Genomic DNA, 17,774 nt, shown 5'->3' with positions numbered 1-17,774 from the left:
GATCGAGACCATCCTGGCCAACATGGTGAAACCCCGTCTCTACTAAAAAAATGCAAAAATTAGCTGGGCGTGGTGGCCTGCGCCTACGGTCCCAGCTACTTGGGAGGCTGAGGCAGGAGAATAGCTTGAACCCAGGAGGTGGAGATTACTGTGAGCCGAGATTTCGCCACTGCACTCCAGCCTGACGCCTGGTGACAGAGTAAGACTGTCTCAAATAAATAAATAAATAAATATAGGAGTACTCATAAATTTAGTAAATAATCCAAATGCTTTTCGAGTTCACATGACTTGAGTTAATCTTTAATAAACAAGCTAGCTTTAAAATTATTGGCAAAATACAATTAGAAAGTCGTAAGAACTGTCAACACATATTATTGTTTAGATTTATTCATTAAGTAGTTTTATATTTATCTTTGCTAAATGTTTTCAGGTGTCAATATTTGGAATGAGGGCTATGAAGCCATAAACGCCCAAAAGAGAATTATCTTTGTGCAATTTTTGGTAAGCAAGGAATTTAATATTGCTGGTTTAGTAGCAAATGGTTAATCCTGAATTATTTGGCAAAAAGTAAAAACAAACACATTTATTTAACCTAAAGCTTTTTACATAGGTAAACAACTGAAATTTGCAGGCTATAACATTGGTTAACAGGGAAATAACTTTAAATGATGACTATCAGTTTTCATAAGCAATCTATTAAAAATTAATCAGATTAATTAATAAATGAATCTAATTAATCTTTAATTAGATTAATTATAAATATGTCAATATTTTTACAAATAATTTAGAACTTGACACATAATTTAAAAATGACATAAAATTTAGAATCTAAAGTTGCATTAAACTAAATAATAGATATTAGTTAAATGTCTGAATCATTTCCAATTTTTAAAAATTATAGGAAAATGTTTTTCTAAAAATAATGTGTTCTTATTAAAGAAAATCATTTTTGTCTCATTCAAAGATTATTTAAAGGTCATTTCTAAAACAAGGTAACAGGAACCAGTCAATACAAGAGATGCAAAAAGTGTTACAAATATTAAATGGTATTTTAATATTTGTAAGATATATATATATATATAATGGTAAGAAAGATTAAAAGAAAAGTAATTTTACATGACAAAAAATGTTGTATGATAAATTTTTTGTCCTAAAATAGAATGACTGGTTATTTAAAAAAGAGGATGTCTGGGATAAAAGTCCAAGCATTCAGTAAGTGGTTTGTGTAAGTCATAATAAAGTTTATAAAAAGAGAATTTATGAAAAAATGTTTATGTGATCAAGTTGGCTATAATTAAAAGAAAATGATTTATAATAGTCTTTCTAGAAATTGGGCTTTGATATTAAAAATACACTCATAAACTAAAAAATTGGTTAGAACAATAAAATTTCCTTAAAGTACTAATTTAGTCTTAATAAAAATTACAGGACATTTTAATTTTCATAAACCATAAGTTCAACTTTAATTTCATCTCACTGTTTTCAGCTTTCTCTCCCCTTCAGGGCGTGAGATAGTAACTCTTTCAACTTTTTATCAGCTCCTTTAATTTTTTCCCCTCTGATTCTGACTGATGTTGCAGCCTGATTTAAAATATATATATATTTATTTTAAAGGTCTAAAGTGAATAGTTGTTTTTGTTTGTTTGTTTTTGAAATGAAGTCTTGCTCTGTCACCCAGGCTGGAGTCCAGTGGCACCATCTCAGTTTACTGCAGCCTCTGCCTCCCGGGTTCCAGCGATTCTTGTGCCTCAGCCTCCAGAGGGCTGGGATTACAGACACACATCACCACACCCAGTTAATTTTTGTATTTGTAGTGGAGATGGGGTTTCACCATGTTGGCCAGGCTGGATCCTAACCTCAAGGGATCCCTGGCCTTGGCCTCCCAAAGTGCTGGGATTACTGGCATGAGCCACCACACTCAGTCTAAAGCAAATGTTTTCTTCCTATATTATTCTTTAAGTTCTGTGAAATAGAAAACTTTCGCTTATGACCAGGATACACTCTTCCTATGTCTAACTAATCAAACTCCTAAAAAACTGAGATTTTAAAAATTAAGGTTATTACATCCATATAACTTTCTGTATTGCTTCTAAAGTCCTTGTACTGTTAAGTTACAGAACTTTGACTCCTGGTTCTAAAACAGACACCAAGTCCAGTTAAATCTTAAACACTGACAGCCATTAAAAGCCTCATCTTCAGACCCAGGAGAAGATGACAATCAAAATAAACTGTGTTCATGAGACACAGGCCAGAAATTAAAACTATTCAACCCCTCTAGGCTCAGGGACTATTGCAGAAGAAGTGAACACATAAGATTGGAAAAGCTGATTTTGAGAGATCAAATTAATTGTTTCTCTACAAATTACACACTGATGTCAAAGGAACACTGATACAAGACCAGCATCTGTGTCCCTATGCCAGATTAACAAGGCTTTCTTGGGACATTAACCCATTCTTCAATTACAAAATTATAAAAGTTCATAAAAAGATGTATGGGCCAGGCACAGTGGCACATGCCTGTCATCCCAGCACTTTGGGAGGTTGAGGTGGGTCGATCGCCTGAGGTCAAGAGTTCAAGACCAGACCAATACTGTGAAACTTTGTCTGCAGTTAAAATACAAAAATTAGCCAGGCATGGTGGTGCACACCTGTAATCCCATCTACTCAGGAGACTGAAGCAGGAGAATCACCTGAACCTGGGAGACAGAGGTGGCAAGATCAGGCTCCTGCACTCCAGCCTGGGCAACACAGTAAGACTCTGACTCAAAAAAAAAAAAAAAAAAAAAAAAAAAAACAGATTTATGGAAATTATGCATTTTGATCAAGATAATTAAAATTTAATATATTTATTTATAAAATTTGAGAGACAGATTTAATTGGCCTGATACTGTCTTTATCAGGGCTTATTGTTTAGAAAATAAGTCTCTTAAAGAATAAAGGTGTTTCCCTTTTTTGTGAAATCTTTGAGTTATCACTTTGGCTAAATGAATGACTTATTTTTCAGTGACCTGTGTTTGATCCTGTTTTGTCATTGGTTATTTTAGCAAGGCTTTGACTGGAATGACATATTCAGATTGCCTTGAGAAAATAAGGGTGACCTACAGAGCTAATAAAAGCCTCTTGGACAAACTGGCCCCATACCCTGTCCTTCAAAGGGTCCTGAACTGTGCTAAGTAAAAAATGTCACTTTCTAAAAGGGCGAGGAAACTCAAGTTTTATGGGACCTTGAAATGAGAAGAATTCAACCAGTTCACACAGGTATCTATAGGCACAGAGAAATCCTTGGCTGGGATTGAGGCTTTTGAAAAGCTCTAAATCTTAGATTCTTTACGAAAGGGTTCCAACAGAACCAATTTAAAAAAAAAAGAGAGAGAGGGAGAGAGAGAGGGCGCAAACCTATTTAGCAAATGATTACTCCTGCTGCACTTTATCCAAATAATCAAGCCAATCATAATAGGACTAAAATTTATTTTACAAATAAATTGGCCCTATTATAATTTTCTATTTAATAAAATTGGGAAACTGGAGAGATAAAAATTATGTTTCAAAATAAACCATAGTACACCTGTAATTAGATTCTAGCCTTGCCTAACGTTTGTCAATTTTCATTATTTTCTACAATTTGGACTGAATTCTAAAATTTTTCCTGGCTACAATTCTCCAAAATAATGTTCTCAGGTTTTGTTTTTTTCTTTCTTTTCATTTTTAATCGTGATTTGAAATCACTAAAAATTAAGCTGTACTTTTCTTAAAGTCATGTGAACTGAAACTAGACAATATCAATTTTGGAAGAAAACCACCGGAATCTATTTATATAAGTAAACCACTTCCATACCTGCCTACTGACGTTCAGACTTCCGAGTAACCTGGCCTATATCAGTTTTTCAGAATTGTTCTTTCTTTATGTTTGATGGTTTTTTTCCCTCTCTCTTCCTCCACCTATATTTTTTCCTTTATGGGTCGTGAGACTTTACAACCTGCTAAAAATGAGCTTTCCTAAACAGTTGGTACCTATCTGTCTAGAAATAAACTGTCTTAGCCACAAAAGACCAGATGAAACCCAAGACCAGGGACTCATTTTCTTCTAAAATGCATTCTCTGAAAGACTTTTTTTAAAAAGAAGAGGGCGAGAAATGTGAAAGGAAAATAAAAACTTGGTACTTCAATATACTATGTCAAAGGAAAAAAATGAAGCTGAATGCTTTCATGCAAGAAGATGCCTTTCCTTTTTTTCCTAAGCAGAAAGCTACATAAACGGTTAAATATCTCTACAGGTAGCTACTCTACGTTCACCTTATATAATATAAAGAGCTGATTTACCGAGCATGAAGACAAATACATCATTAACTATTCCCCTACCTGCTCCTTTTCTCTCACATGACGTGGATTCAGTAATGTGACCATACCCTCCCTTTTTCCCCTCCAGCCTGCCTTCCCCTTTATGTACCGATGGCCTCAAAATCATCTTTGGAGAAAGGCACAGACCACACCCTGTTTCTGTGATTCCTTGTTTATTCTTCCAGGAATGTCCTTAAGCTTAGCAAAATAAACATCTGAACTGATTGAGACCCGTCTCAGATACTTTTTGGTTAACAGGCCTAGGGTCCTCATAAGAGGAGGAAATTTGGACGTAGATAAACAGAAGGAAGACCATGTGAGGACAGGGAGATGAGGACCATCTGCAAGCCCAGGAGAGGCCTCAGAAGAAACCAGCCTGCTGATGGCTTTATCTCGGACCTCTGGTCTCTAGGACTGAGAGGGAAACCATCTCTTGTTTAAGCTGCCCGTCGAGGTACTTGGCTAAGCCAGCCCTACCCAACTAATTAACACAAGCACAGGGCCCCCACACGGTAAAGATCAGCAGTTTCTGTGTTAAAACACACATCCTTCAAAATCAGATTTCACCCCTCAACATTTGTGCCATTTGTACGGTGTCATGGAATGGAGCCTTGGGTATGGGAGAGATCTGATTTTCCCAGGTACACGAAATCTCACCAAATTCTTTGACTCTCGTTCTGTCGAGAACGCACCGGCTCAGGAGAGAAAGAGCACATTCTCTATTATAATTTAAAAACGTATTTTGTAGGCTGTCAAGCCCGTAGGTAGATAAGAGGCTCCACAAGTATTGCAACCACCCTGCCCACCCCTGCCACCCACCCCAGAGGATGAGAACTAACCCCATCGCCCTTCTCTTGTGGCAGACTTCCAGCCACTGCAGGCCTCTCTTGTGTCTTAGGGCTTACGTTTAATTCCTTCTACAGGCTAATCACCCTCTGTCCTCTCTCCCTTCACCAAATGGCTTCCCTGTGTGTCCTGTGTCTCTTCCCTACGTCACCTCCACTTTGCCAAATTTCCCCTCACAGGCTGGTGACTGAACTGAACTCCGAGGGCCGGGGAGGAACTGTACAAGACAGATGAGCGCACAGCCACCAGCTGGCCAGCATCCTCTCTGCAGCGCCTGCGGCAGCCTCGGAGCATCAACTTGGCGGCAGGCACTCCGTGGCCGGAAAGGCTTGACTCCTTCTCACCAGGGCACTGACTTAGCAGGTTTTCTCTCAGCCTTAACAAAGGCACTGGTTGTCTGGACCCGAGAGCAGGACGCCCCATTCATTACACTTCTTATCTTGTGTCAATATTTGCCTCCACGATCAGGGACCCGAAATGTTTCTGATCTGACCGCTTCACCTTCCTCATCTGTAAAAAGAGCGTGGCAATATCTGTGTCCCCCATCACAGGGCTGTCGTGGGGGTCTGGAGAGCTACGAGAGGTTAGGGGCTTAGAAAGGAGGCTGGACCTATCTGCAGTCACTAACAGTCTTGCTGATATCATTGTTTTATCCAGGCACTGGGGACGGCCTCGGTGTGCACCAGAACCCCTCTTCAGGACAGCCCCATCAGCCCTCGCCCTGCTCCAGGGTGGTTCTAGGGTTGCCTTTGTGGAAGGAATATGAGGACACCTGCCCCTTGCAAAATAAAAGCATCCAGGGAGAGCCACTTGTTCCCGCCAGAGCCAGCGGACGCTCTGCCTGGTCCCTCTGAACTCCAGCTCCCTTAGAGAATTTTCCCCACTGACCAAAAAACCTCAACAGAGTGGATTTGCATTTCAATCAAAATTACACCTCGAATAAAGGGACCTCTGGCACACCGTGCAAAATGTTCTCACTGTGTTCCACCTTGGGTAAAACAGAAAAACACAACCACTGGAAAACAAAAGAATACTCACATTCATAGCAGCCATAGCTTTCATCAATACTTATTAGTATTTCAGACAAAATGAAGTCTGAAATGCCCACATATCAACTGGTTTTAAAATTATATAGCAGAAGTTTGGGTAAAAAGACAGACAAAAAAACATTCATTTGAATACAAGTAAATAACTAGAAATATGGTTTGCCTCTTAAAAAAAAAAAAAAAAAAACAGTGAATGGATATTTTGGTAAACTGGGAGAGCTGACATTGGTTGTTTTGTATAAAAGCTGTTTTCCTCATGCTCAGGAAGAAGGAGAAAAATCATTCATTTAATTACATACTGGACAATTTTGCAAAGCCTTCTGAACATTTGAAAAATTTTTCAATTTTGCATACTGTACAAAATTCATGCAAATCTTCCTGGCCTTATGATCAGTTAATCAACTTCTCACTTTAAAAATTAGAGAAACTAGTTTCTAGTATCCCCGTACCACTGCCCATCATCATTATTTCGTTAAATATTATGTAGGTGGTATAATATTACCCACTTTAATGCTTCAGTTCTTTTTCTTATTCTAAATATCACCAAGATATTATTGTCCTGTTATTAAGAATTTCCAGGGACATTCTTAGGAAACATGGTTTTTATTTTTCCTTAGCAAATACTTTTTTTTTTTAGACAGAGTCTTGCTTTGCCACCCAGGCTGGAGTGCAGTGGCACGATCTTAGTTCACTGCAACCTCCGCCTGTCAGGTTCAAGCGATTCTCTTGCCTCAACCTCCTGCGTAGCTGGGATTACAGGCATGCACCATGCTCTGCTAGTTCTTTGTATTTTGAGTAGACCCAGGGTTTCACCATGTCGGCCAGCCTGGTCTCAAACTCCTGACCTCAGGTTATCCACCCGCCTCAGCCTCCCAAAGTGCTGGGATTACAGGCGTGAGCCACCAACCGTGTCTGGCCTTAGAAAATACTTTTAAGCATTTGGACTCAGATTGCTTAAACTTAGCATTCAACTAAGACTAGGTATGAATCTAAGAATGAAAACAGAAGCCACTGAATTAGAAGTGTGTACTGAAACTGCATTGCATTTGTTTTCTGTTAATGCCGGATACATCAAATTACAGATTGTCTTTTCAAACCTTCTCATTTCTTATGCAAGTATGTTGCAATGATATTTCCTAGATAAAAGTTTCCAGCGAGGTGAAGATTTAGCAAGAATTCCATCAAGGGTTCAGAAATAGCAGCAAGCAGTGAGCTAAGTGACTACTGCCCCCCTTTGGCTCTGGCATCTTCCCTGCCAGCTTCTTTCAAATGCACCATCACCTCGGAAGAGCACTGGGGACAGGTAACTGATGTCCGTGAGAAGGGAAACTTACCACATGGCAGAGCAGTCAAAATTCACCAACAGCCATTTGTGGGGATTAAAGTTGAATGAATCTGCAAACTGCCAAAGAACATGAATAAGAAAAAGAAAACATTTTCCTTATAATTGTTTAATTATAAAGAAGACCGCATACATGATGATAAAAGTTTATGGCACAACTAATCCACAGTGGTAGAGGCCAGGTAGGGCTGCCCAGGGGAGTGGCACTAACTTGCAGCAGGCAGGAGAGTCTTCTGGAGTGCTGGAATGTTCTCTTGATCTGGGAGGTGAGTACAGGAGAATATATGTATTGTGAGCTGATTTGTATTTTTTGCTAAATCTAGATTATACCCCAATAAAATGGAACAAAAATTTTAAAGTTTAAGTTTATATTCCCAAATGAAAAGCACTTTTAAATTTACATAGTCTAATGTGACACAAAATATATCCTTATTATGTTTTAAGCTACTGGAATACTTGGAAAAATCGGAATTTTCCTTCACAAATACAATGTACAGGAATTGTGTTGATTTGGCCTGTGAAATACTTTATGCTTGAAGTTCCTTCTGCTTGCAGAGCTAGCAAAGTTCTCAGACTAGAGGTGTCATGATAAACAGTGGGAAAGTGAAAATTTCTTAACTAATCTACAACAGGTAGGGATAAACCCAGTTTTCATTTCATTGATGGGTTCTTTTGGCAGCATTGCCATAACGTATCAACAGTTCTCCCCATTTACCTACGTGATATTTCTATCTCTCTGTCTTTTCTTTCTTTCTTTTTTTTTTTTTTTAAGAGACAGGGTCTCACTTTGTCACCCAGGCAGGAGTGCAGTGGCACAAACACAGCTCACTGTAGCCTCAACCTCCCAAGCTCAAGCGATCCTTCTGCCTCAGCTTCCTAAGTAGCTGGGACTACAGGCATGTGTCCCCACACACAGCTAATTATTTAAATTTTGTTTATAGAGACAGGTGTCTCATTACATTGCCCAAGCTGATTTCCAATTTCTGGGCTTAAGCCATCCTCTTGCCTTGGCCTCCCAAGGTGCTGGGATTACAGGTGTGAGCCACTGCACCCGACAATCTCCCTCCTTTTTAAAGACAATATTCAAGTTACTTGTATTCCGAACGGCTACAGACTCCCAGGAAGATCCTGGGTGACAACCACGAACACCTGGCTCTGGCTCTGTGCATCAGTGTTAGGGCTAGCCTATTTTCAAGGAGAAAATGAGACTTCAACCACCAAGAGTGATGGAGGAGGACACTGCGTTTTCGCTGGGTTGTCATAAATGGTGCTTTCTTACATTTTTCAGATGCATGTCCTGGTCGATCACCTGACTGGTGAACCGGGACAGGGACCACCTTAATGGCCATGGGGCCAGATTGATAATTGATACCGAAATAAAGGCGGCTGCCACAGTGAGGCCTCAGTCTGGCTGGCTCTCCTACTGGAAAACTTCTGTCTTCCTAAGGCCCTAGGGCACCTCCTGTCTACTTGGTTCCAGCATTGTGTGCCAAGGAGGCAGCAGAGGCTTGAGGGGCCTGGTGGGGGCATCCTGGGAGACATTTGGTTGGTGGGTGACAACGGTCCACATCAACCAGCTCTGGAGACCCAGGTTCATTTCCTTCCAGGTTTCAATAAAAGTAATTTTGAGAAAGGGACAGGAAATTACAGCGAGTTTCATTTGTTGATAAAAAGAGACAAAAGGTGAAAGAGGAGCTCTGTTTGCTAGGAGTTTTACGAGTTCCCTCCTATGGGGCTGATCTGTTTAAACTTCTCTCATTACCCAACAGTGATATTTTCCTCCTGCCGACCGACCGAGAGAAAGGCTCTTATCTCCAAGGGCAGGGCCACAACAGGATATTGCAGCCTCCTTATCTGCCCCGCTGAGATGCACAGTCCTCAGCTGGGCACGGAAAGAGAGTCGGGAGCAATAATTCAGGAAAAAGGCAATGACTCATTGTACCGCATGAAATCCTGTCTGCTGCTGATAGGATCTGGCTGGAATGCCCAGTGCTGTGGTGGTTGGACAATTAGGCACCCTTCTATGAAAGATGAAACCTCAAGTTGTCAGTTCATAGGGAAAAGAACAGCAGTGGTAGGAAAAGATCACGAACCCTAAACCTGACATCCAGAGTTAGAAAGGAGCATCAAGCTCAGGCCAGCCTTGGGGAGGGCACATACATCCCAGAGGATTGCTTAGCCCTTCCTCCCTTGAAACTGTCCCAGGACAGACATTTCAAGTGATGGAGATTATCTCCATAATACTATGTATTTATACAATACAGAGATTTATTCTTCATTTCCAGCACCAAACACCCACCAAACTAGCTACCGGCAATGAACTGTATTAGCTGGGTACTGGCATCACATTATGAGAACTTCTCACATACTAAGAGAATTTCAGGAGGACAGGCTGTGTGACTGGGGAAGGCTCTCGCCCCTGTTCTAAGGAAGGGGGATTTCCATTAATCACTAGAATTGGTTCAAACATAATGGCTAAAACAAACCTCAATAGCAAGAAATCAGATGTCAGCTCCTTGTGAAAGGAGAGGTCAGTAACGAATATTTTATAGGCCTTCTTAAGCTCCCTTTTACTTTTTTCTACCCAATACTTTTATAGGCCTTTGGAAGCTCCCTTTACCCCCAAGGATCCATCATCTAAGTCCTAGGTCGTATTATGTACTCAACAAGTAATTATTGAATGAAGAGGTGAATAAATGTGATGGAGATATAAACCAGAATTCATTAGTAGGAAGAGGATTATTCTTTCCAAAGATGGGGCCATTTGTATTCTATACCTCTAATGCCCACTTTTGTGAAATTACAGCACTGTGAGAATTCCAAGTCATAATTAGAATATTGAATACCAAGCCCGACATGCAAGCAGAGGAAGGTGTCAAGGGAAAGTTTTTCTAAGACACGGTGGAAAATAACAAAAGCACCTAATGCATGTTCAGTACTTACTGTGTGCCAGGCACCGTATTTAATTCCTTAAAACATGATTAACTCACCTACTCCTTACAGCGATCCCACAAAGGATGCATTATTATGAAATCTCTTTCATGGGGCATAGGAAGGATATCTAACTCTCCCAAGGGTACACAGCTAGTCCTAAGGATAAATCTGGGATTCAAACCAAGGAGTCTAATGCCAAAGACTATGCCCTTCATCCCGCACCACACATGGGTGGGGTCTTACGACACCTCCTGCCTCTTGGCGGAAAGCATTTCTTTTTTGGCCAGTGCCGCAGCTCTCCTGCTTTGCTACCTCCTTCTCTTGGACATGCTGCCAAAGACTGCCTCTTGGGACCCTCCATGGCATTCAAAGCTGAGTCCTCGGGGAGGAGAGACTTCCTACCCTATGAGATACTACCAGCAAGGAAATCCCGCCTGAGTCTGAACACACCGCGTATATCAACACGGCTATTTCTTTCTTTTAAGTCTGTACATTTTACATTCGGTTGCTTTTTGGAGAAGCAGAGCCTTGGTCAATAATTTTTACTGCTGCTTCTCAAAAGAAGCAGGCGTTTCACTTAGCATTAAAGACCATGTTTACAATTTCCAGATGAGTGCCTAGGGGCATTTAAATGTATTGGTAGCTGCTCGTTCAATATTGGTTAAAGAGAATATTATGTTTAGATGTATGAGCAGAACATGACTGTCATATTGAACCAGATTGTATGGAATTGCAGGTTGGTATTTTAAATTACTCTTTAAGCGCATTAAGATTTGATTTTCTTCCTAAATACTTTCCCTTAGCTTTATAAGCTAACAACTAACCTTTCTGTTTGGGACTTGTGTAAGTTGAAATGGAACTGTAAGTGTTGGGGGTATTTATTTCAGGAGGACAGGCTGTGTGACTGGGGAAGGCTCTCGCCTCTGTTCTAAGGAAGTGGGATTTCCATTAATCACTAGAACTGGTTCAAACATAACTGGCTAAAACAAACCGCAATAACGAGAAATCGGATGTCAGCGCCTCATGAAGGGAGGAGCGCTGTGAAAACGACCTTAGGGAGAGCGAAGGACGCACCTACCTCCACTCCATTCAGAAGGTGCCGGAACTCAGGGCAGATGAACGCGCTGCCTGCATAGGCCGCATCGATGTGCAGCCACACGTCTTCCTTGTTGCCTAAAGTCCAGAAACAACTTGTGAGTCCTCAGACAGATGCCTCACCGCGGAGCCTGCCAGCGGACCTCGGCCTGCCCAAGCACCCTTCTTGCTTGGAGCATGTCAACTCTACTTGCTAAACTGATGACTGGACCCCCAAAAGGCCCCCTCATTTGGAGGCTGTAAAGCTGAGGGCAGGGTGTGTGCTGCTGGCCCCAGACACACACCAGGGAACATGGAAGCAGCCGGGCCCCTTGGCTTTCTCTCCTGACCCTGGCGGCTGAGTGTAGCTCCAAGGGCCCATCGTGCGACAGCCCCGTGTTACTAACCTGCACGTCACCCCAGTGACACCACCCTTTCCATCCACCTGGAATTCCCTCCCCAGTTCCCTTTGCTAACCCATTCTCAAGTCCCCCCACAAACATTACCTGAGTGGGGGTCTGCACACGGTCCACGCTGACCTCCACCTGCCCCACTCCGTCCCCTCCACGAGGGGAGTTCTTTATTTTACACCATCTTAGATCATCCCCTGCTCCCTTCATGGACAGGGTTTCTGTTTCCCAACCATACATAGAGGCCTTGTGGGCAGGGGCTGCCTCACTCAGGAGCGGGGAGAGCCACAGGTGAGCATGCTCCCTTGGTTTTGAGAGATCTGGGCTCAACTCCCGCTTCCAGCCACTCCCTAGCCAAGGGGCCCTATCTACTTCTCCAAACCGCTCTCTCCTCCCAGGAATGGAGATGGAAGCAGGACTCACAGGTCCAAGGGAGGAGCGAGGGAATATTTACAATGTGCCTGCCAGGACTGCAGCACTGAGCAGGGGAGAAATAAATGTGGCTTCCAGGGTGGGTGCCTCTCAGCCCCAGGCACCCACCACAGTAAGAGTTGAAGGTGAAGGACCTTAGAGAGGGCACGAGCCACCCTCACCTCTCTAAGGGTGGATGCCAGCGTCAAGGCACCACGGAGTAGGTGTCAGGGTCAGCCCTGCATTGTAGGGATCCATGGATTCCTCGTTCACTCACTATCCATGGTGCAATGAGGCGTGAGGCTCTCAGGGCACTAATTAGTCACAGTGGGATAATCCCAATCAGGAGGGCTACACCGTCATGTCATTATCACCACTGGAAAGCCCCACCTCCAATACCATCATCTTAGGTTAGGATTTCAGCAGATAGACTTTGGGGGGATGCAAACGTTCAGACCACAGCAAGCTTTGAAATGTACACCTATCTTATGATGGGATCTGAAGTTTTTCTCAACCTCACTGCCGATCTTAGCTACAGAGATGGATGTCCCATGATTACTGAGTGACTCCTCAGGGAGAAGCTCTGTACATCCTAAGGCCTTGTGTTCTTCCTGCCTCACAGCCACATCCATCTGGGGTTATGCAAGCGCCTGGGGAGACTGATTCTCAGGGAGGCGATGAGCCCCTGAGCCTTGGTTCAGGTCCACACTGCTCTATGACCTTTGGCCTCCCATGCCCTGGCATGGATATCCAGGTCCTCAGGACACACTTGACCTTGATCCAACGGAGGGGTTTCATCCTGAAGATCAAACTGAGTCAAAGCTTTGAAATGCCTTAAGTCTTTTATCAGCAGTGGCTTTGTGGAGGACTGTGTTCCCTCTAAGCTTGCAGTTGGCCTAAAACTCCCGCAGAAGGGAACTTATAGGCCCCCAAGGGAAGTGGACTCTGAAGGGCTTCTCTGGTTTCCATGGGGAAGTATGGAGTTGTGGGGCTGCCTCTGCACTCTGCATCTCATATGCCATCCGCTGACAGCACACACTGTATGCACATCACAGCCCATCTAAGGACCAGGCAGACACAGAGACCCTGAGCCAGAGCTTGGGGTGTCACATGCACCAGGGGCACACCTAGCCCTGAGGCAAGGCTGCCTCAGCGGGGAGGGATGGGACAGCCGCACACCCCTCCAGCCTCCTCCTGCCAGTGACTATTTCCTTCTGAGACTTCCCGGGAATTCGAGGCAGGTGTGGCTGCCCCTCCAGCTGTGCATCTTCCCCCAGTTATGCTGGCACCTCAGGATGCAGCTTTGGCTGCCTCTCCGGTGCTGTTCCCTTCCTCACTCCTAGAGATGGCCTCCCCAGCTCAGCCCGTACCCTCGTCCCCAGTTTCTCCACTTCCCTACGGGCACCTGACTGACTCCAGCCATCCGCCTTTTGTATCTCATCTTCTCAGTAAAACCTGCCAGACAACTGATCCATCCAAGCAGACCAATCTGAACAGCCTCGCTGGCAAATCATTTTAAATGCAGTAGAAAGAAAATGTCTCTCCTATGGCAGCAACTGGAAGAAAACCATCTTCTGATTTGTTTTCTTTGTCAACTAATGGTGGGTGAATAACTTAACTGAATTATGTTAGTAGATTATTCTAATCATACTATAGAGTCAGGTCAGCTCAGGATCTCAGAACAGTCCCACTTGGAGTTGAAGAAGGCTAAATATCTGGTGACAGGCAAACGGCAGCAGGAGAGAGAAAGTAGGTAAAAAGGTGCTTAGTTGCTAAGGTACCACAAACAGTTAGTAATATACCATCATCAATAAAAATGGAATTGTTGTCCAGGTGCAGTAGTTCACACCTGTAATTCCATCACTCTGGGAGGCCAAGGCAGGGAGATCACCTGAGGTCAGGAGTTTGAGACCAGCCTGCCAATGTGATGAAACCTCATCTCTAATAAAAATAGACAAATTACTTGGGCATGGTGATGTGTGTCTGTGATCCCAACTACTCGGGAGGCTGAGGCAGGAGAATCTCTTGACCCTGGGAGGCAGAGGTTGCAGTGAGCCAAGACTGTACCACCACACTCCGGCCTGGGTGACAGAGCGAGATTCCGTCTCAAAAATAAAAGAGAAAAAAAGAAATGGTCAAAACTGACCTCCCCTTTGCATTTTGGCAACGGATGAAAGAGTTTTGGCATTCACCCACATCAGCTCCTTCTGCACAACCCCAAAAGCAACCTCAGTGTTTCAAACCAAACAAATCATAAATCAAACTCTGTCCACAAGCTCCAGCCTCTGCAAAGAAGACGAGGCCCCAGGCCAGCAGGATGGCCTGAGCTGTGTCCATCCAGTGGACTGTGACTGGCAGGTGACACACGCTGGCTGTCATCTTCATGGGCAGCGGGCAGCCTGCACTGGGCCCAGGAGACAGCAGGCTGTGTGGGCTCTGTCCGGCAGAAGACCTCAGACCTTTAAATCCGATAGTCCTGGGGAATTACATCAGCCGGCTACTGGCCAGGACATTCAGTTCTTAGCCTGACATCTGAGTCAGAGGACTCCAAGTCGCTTGGCTGAGCCGATGAAGGTTTGCAGCTGATGAGGCCAGCACTGTGGCTGCAGTCCCGAGTCAGCCAGCTCTATCCCTTCTCCCAGCCCGGAGCTGTGCACAACCACCTCCAACCGTTCTTACAGTTGTAAGAACAACTAAACAGTGGAGCCAAACCCTGTGAGAGCAGGCAAGTCTTGCCCCCACCTCCTGGTGGTTCCCAGCACTGCCTTCCTTGCTGTGCAGCAATGCACTCCACCTTTGAGATGGTGCATTTTCCCTGCATTAATTCACCCTCTGAATAATACTGTGGGGGAATATTGTTATTTTATGAGCACAAGTGGGGCTTTTCTCTTCCCTTTACAGACAGCTTAAATGAAGCTCAGAATGTAAGCTTCAGGGGTGGGCCTGGGCTGGACTCTAGCTTCCTTGTCACTGATGCCATGTCCAGCTCACCCAGGGGTACCTTAAGCACTGGCCTTCCCCAGCTGCTGACTCCAAGAGGGGAGGCCAACGTCCAGGAGAGGAGTGTCCACTCCTCCGTGGTGACCCTTGGGTTAGGAGAGGTGAGAACTGTGCCTGGCTTTTGCAGACTAAGGGTGAAGCCAATTCCCTGGTGGCTGGCGTGGTATCAGCACAGGCCACAGGTATGTGGTCTGAAGGCCTGACTCGGGCAGCTCCACCCACAGACAAGTGGTCAGAACATTCCCATCCCAGAGGGACACAGAAAGGGAGAGCCCCTTGAGCTGATGTCCCTTCCCAACAAGGGTTCTTCTCTCCACAGAAGCAGCTTCAAGGCCTGCTGAGTTCCCAGAGCCACATGTCAAAGATGAAACTCTAGAAACATGGCTACTCATTCACGTTCACCTTTGGAAACACAGCATCCTAAGCCTCAATGAGAAAACCTAGGAACTCTGAATGAGGGAGGGAGGAGGTGAGAATGACCCATGAAAACATCTAAGCACAGATTATTCCTTGGTGAAATCCAGTTTCATTGTGTTGATTTTCTAAACTGCCTTCAGCAATTTTCTTAACTACATTCAGTAATTCCAAAAAAGATGAAAAGGGATATACCAGAGAATTGCATTTAAGCATGGACAATTCTCATGGCAGGTGTATGCATGACCCACATATGAGGGTGTTTACTCCAAGATTTTGAAGAGTTTATTCTCCTCAACAGGGCCAACAGGGCCTGCAATTTTACATAGCTTTTATAGTGCTTGGAATATTGCTTTTCTTACAAATAATGCGTTGGTAGAACTAAGCTCAGCTCTTGTCCAATTAGCCCAAATTCTGAGTTGGGGGAGTGCAAGCTAATGAGGTTTGTGTTATTGCAAATCGAGAAGAGCTGTGCAAAGCATCACACCATGAAATTAACAAGAAAGAGAGATCAACGAGGAAGGTCTGCTAAATTCCTCGTATACAGAGAACATTTTCCAAAAAGGAAATGGAATCAGATACTTACAGATAGGACCGACTTCCAAGAGATTGTCAAAGGAGCAGCACGTTGTGGTCCCCAGGGTGGCAACCACCTAGAGGGTAAGAAACAGACAACCTTTTATCCCCCACGTACCAGTCACCACTGTAACCTCCACACAAGCAACCGCTGCCCCATGGTCCAAACCATGGCCATGAGCTGAGATCCCAGTGAAAGTCTGCTCTGTGGAAACGTAAGCCCATAAATGCACATGGAATCTTTGGGTGAAGGCATCGTAACAGGTTAAGAGAAACACATTTGTAGACAGAAAACTAAGCTCTGAGGTTAGAAACAAGGAACTTGCAGAAGATTTTCCATGGTGCCTTGGGGCAGAAATGAAGCATTCTACCATCTGGAAAATGATACCTCTATTCCACTTTATTAAATAGACTTTTATATGTATGTGTATCTATTTTAATTAAATTTTAATTAATGTTCTATGTAACATTAGTGTTACTATGTTCTTATATTCTATATATACATTTTATTATAACTTAAATGTGATATTACTTAAATTATAATTAAACTATACATATATGTGTATATTTTATTTTCTATATATATGTGTGTGTATATATACATAGAATGTAAGAACATAGTTACTACTGTGGAGTGGAAGCCTGGTTTTTTTCCTAGTTTGGTGTGTGTGTGTGTGCATGTGTGTATGTTCATACACATACGTGCAATGCACATAGCAAGTGCAGTAGAGATGAAGCTCCCTCCAGCAGGGCCCGGATCACCCAAAGCACCCGTGGATGCTTCTTCCAGAACAGCCTTTGGCATCAGTTAAGAGTCACACAGGGATCTTGAGCAAGAGTATCATTCACCAGCTTTAATCCGCTGCCTTTCTCCTTGTGAATGATACTGTTCCCAAAGATTAATTCAACCCCCAGGAGGTCATGAGAAAACTCTGCTGACATTGAAAATAGTTTTAAAAGGGATGTTCTGAGAAAGCATTGAGTGCTGTCAGTCACACAACTAGAAAATGCAGGCTAGGAGTCACTGTGGCCTCTCCCGACCTCTGAGGGCCTTGTGGTGCCAAGAGCACACTGGCACAGCCTGATTCTGTTGTCCCCACACACGTGTCTGTCTCTCCCTCCAGACCCACGGTGCTCCCAAAACCAGGGACCCTGCCTCATTGTTTTGCATTGGACTGAGCATTTGCACTTTGCTGGATCTTGTACAGATGCTGAAACCTATTGCTGAACTGAAACAGTTCTCTCCAAAGGATCAAAATGCACATTATGTTTACAAAACCAAAGGGCCTAATTGATTTATGGATGTCATGTAGTCTAGATAATGAAATTTCTCTCCAGATGCGAGGAGAGTGTGGAATCGAATTAAATTTGTGTGACCTTGAT

General features: G+C 43.5%; 1 protein-coding gene across 3 annotated transcripts in view; it reads right to left on the bottom strand.

Annotated features, from left to right (window-relative positions):
* The window catches only part of DDC (dopa decarboxylase), a 103,999-nt gene that overhangs the window by 27,392 nt on the left and 58,833 nt on the right, over positions 1-17,774 (bottom strand). For all 3 annotated transcript variants that reach the window (XM_032244211.1, XM_032244210.1, XM_032244209.1), the window contains exons 7-9: positions 16,402-16,468; positions 11,585-11,679; positions 7,565-7,632 (exon numbers count right to left, since the gene is read on the bottom strand). In XM_032244211.1, the coding sequence (XP_032100102.1) occupies positions 7,565-7,632; positions 11,585-11,679; positions 16,402-16,468 (230 nt within the window). The remainder of the gene's footprint in view (positions 1-7,564; positions 7,633-11,584; positions 11,680-16,401; positions 16,469-17,774) is intronic.

This window comes from Sapajus apella, unplaced genomic scaffold (genome assembly GCF_009761245.1).
Source record: "Sapajus apella isolate SASKATOON/1434 unplaced genomic scaffold, GSC_monkey_1.0 scaffold54, whole genome shotgun sequence".
Classification (NCBI taxonomy): domain Eukaryota; kingdom Metazoa; phylum Chordata; class Mammalia; order Primates; family Cebidae; genus Sapajus; species Sapajus apella.
Note: the sequence above shows the minus strand (reverse complement) of the source record. Positions and strands in the feature narration are given on the sequence as shown.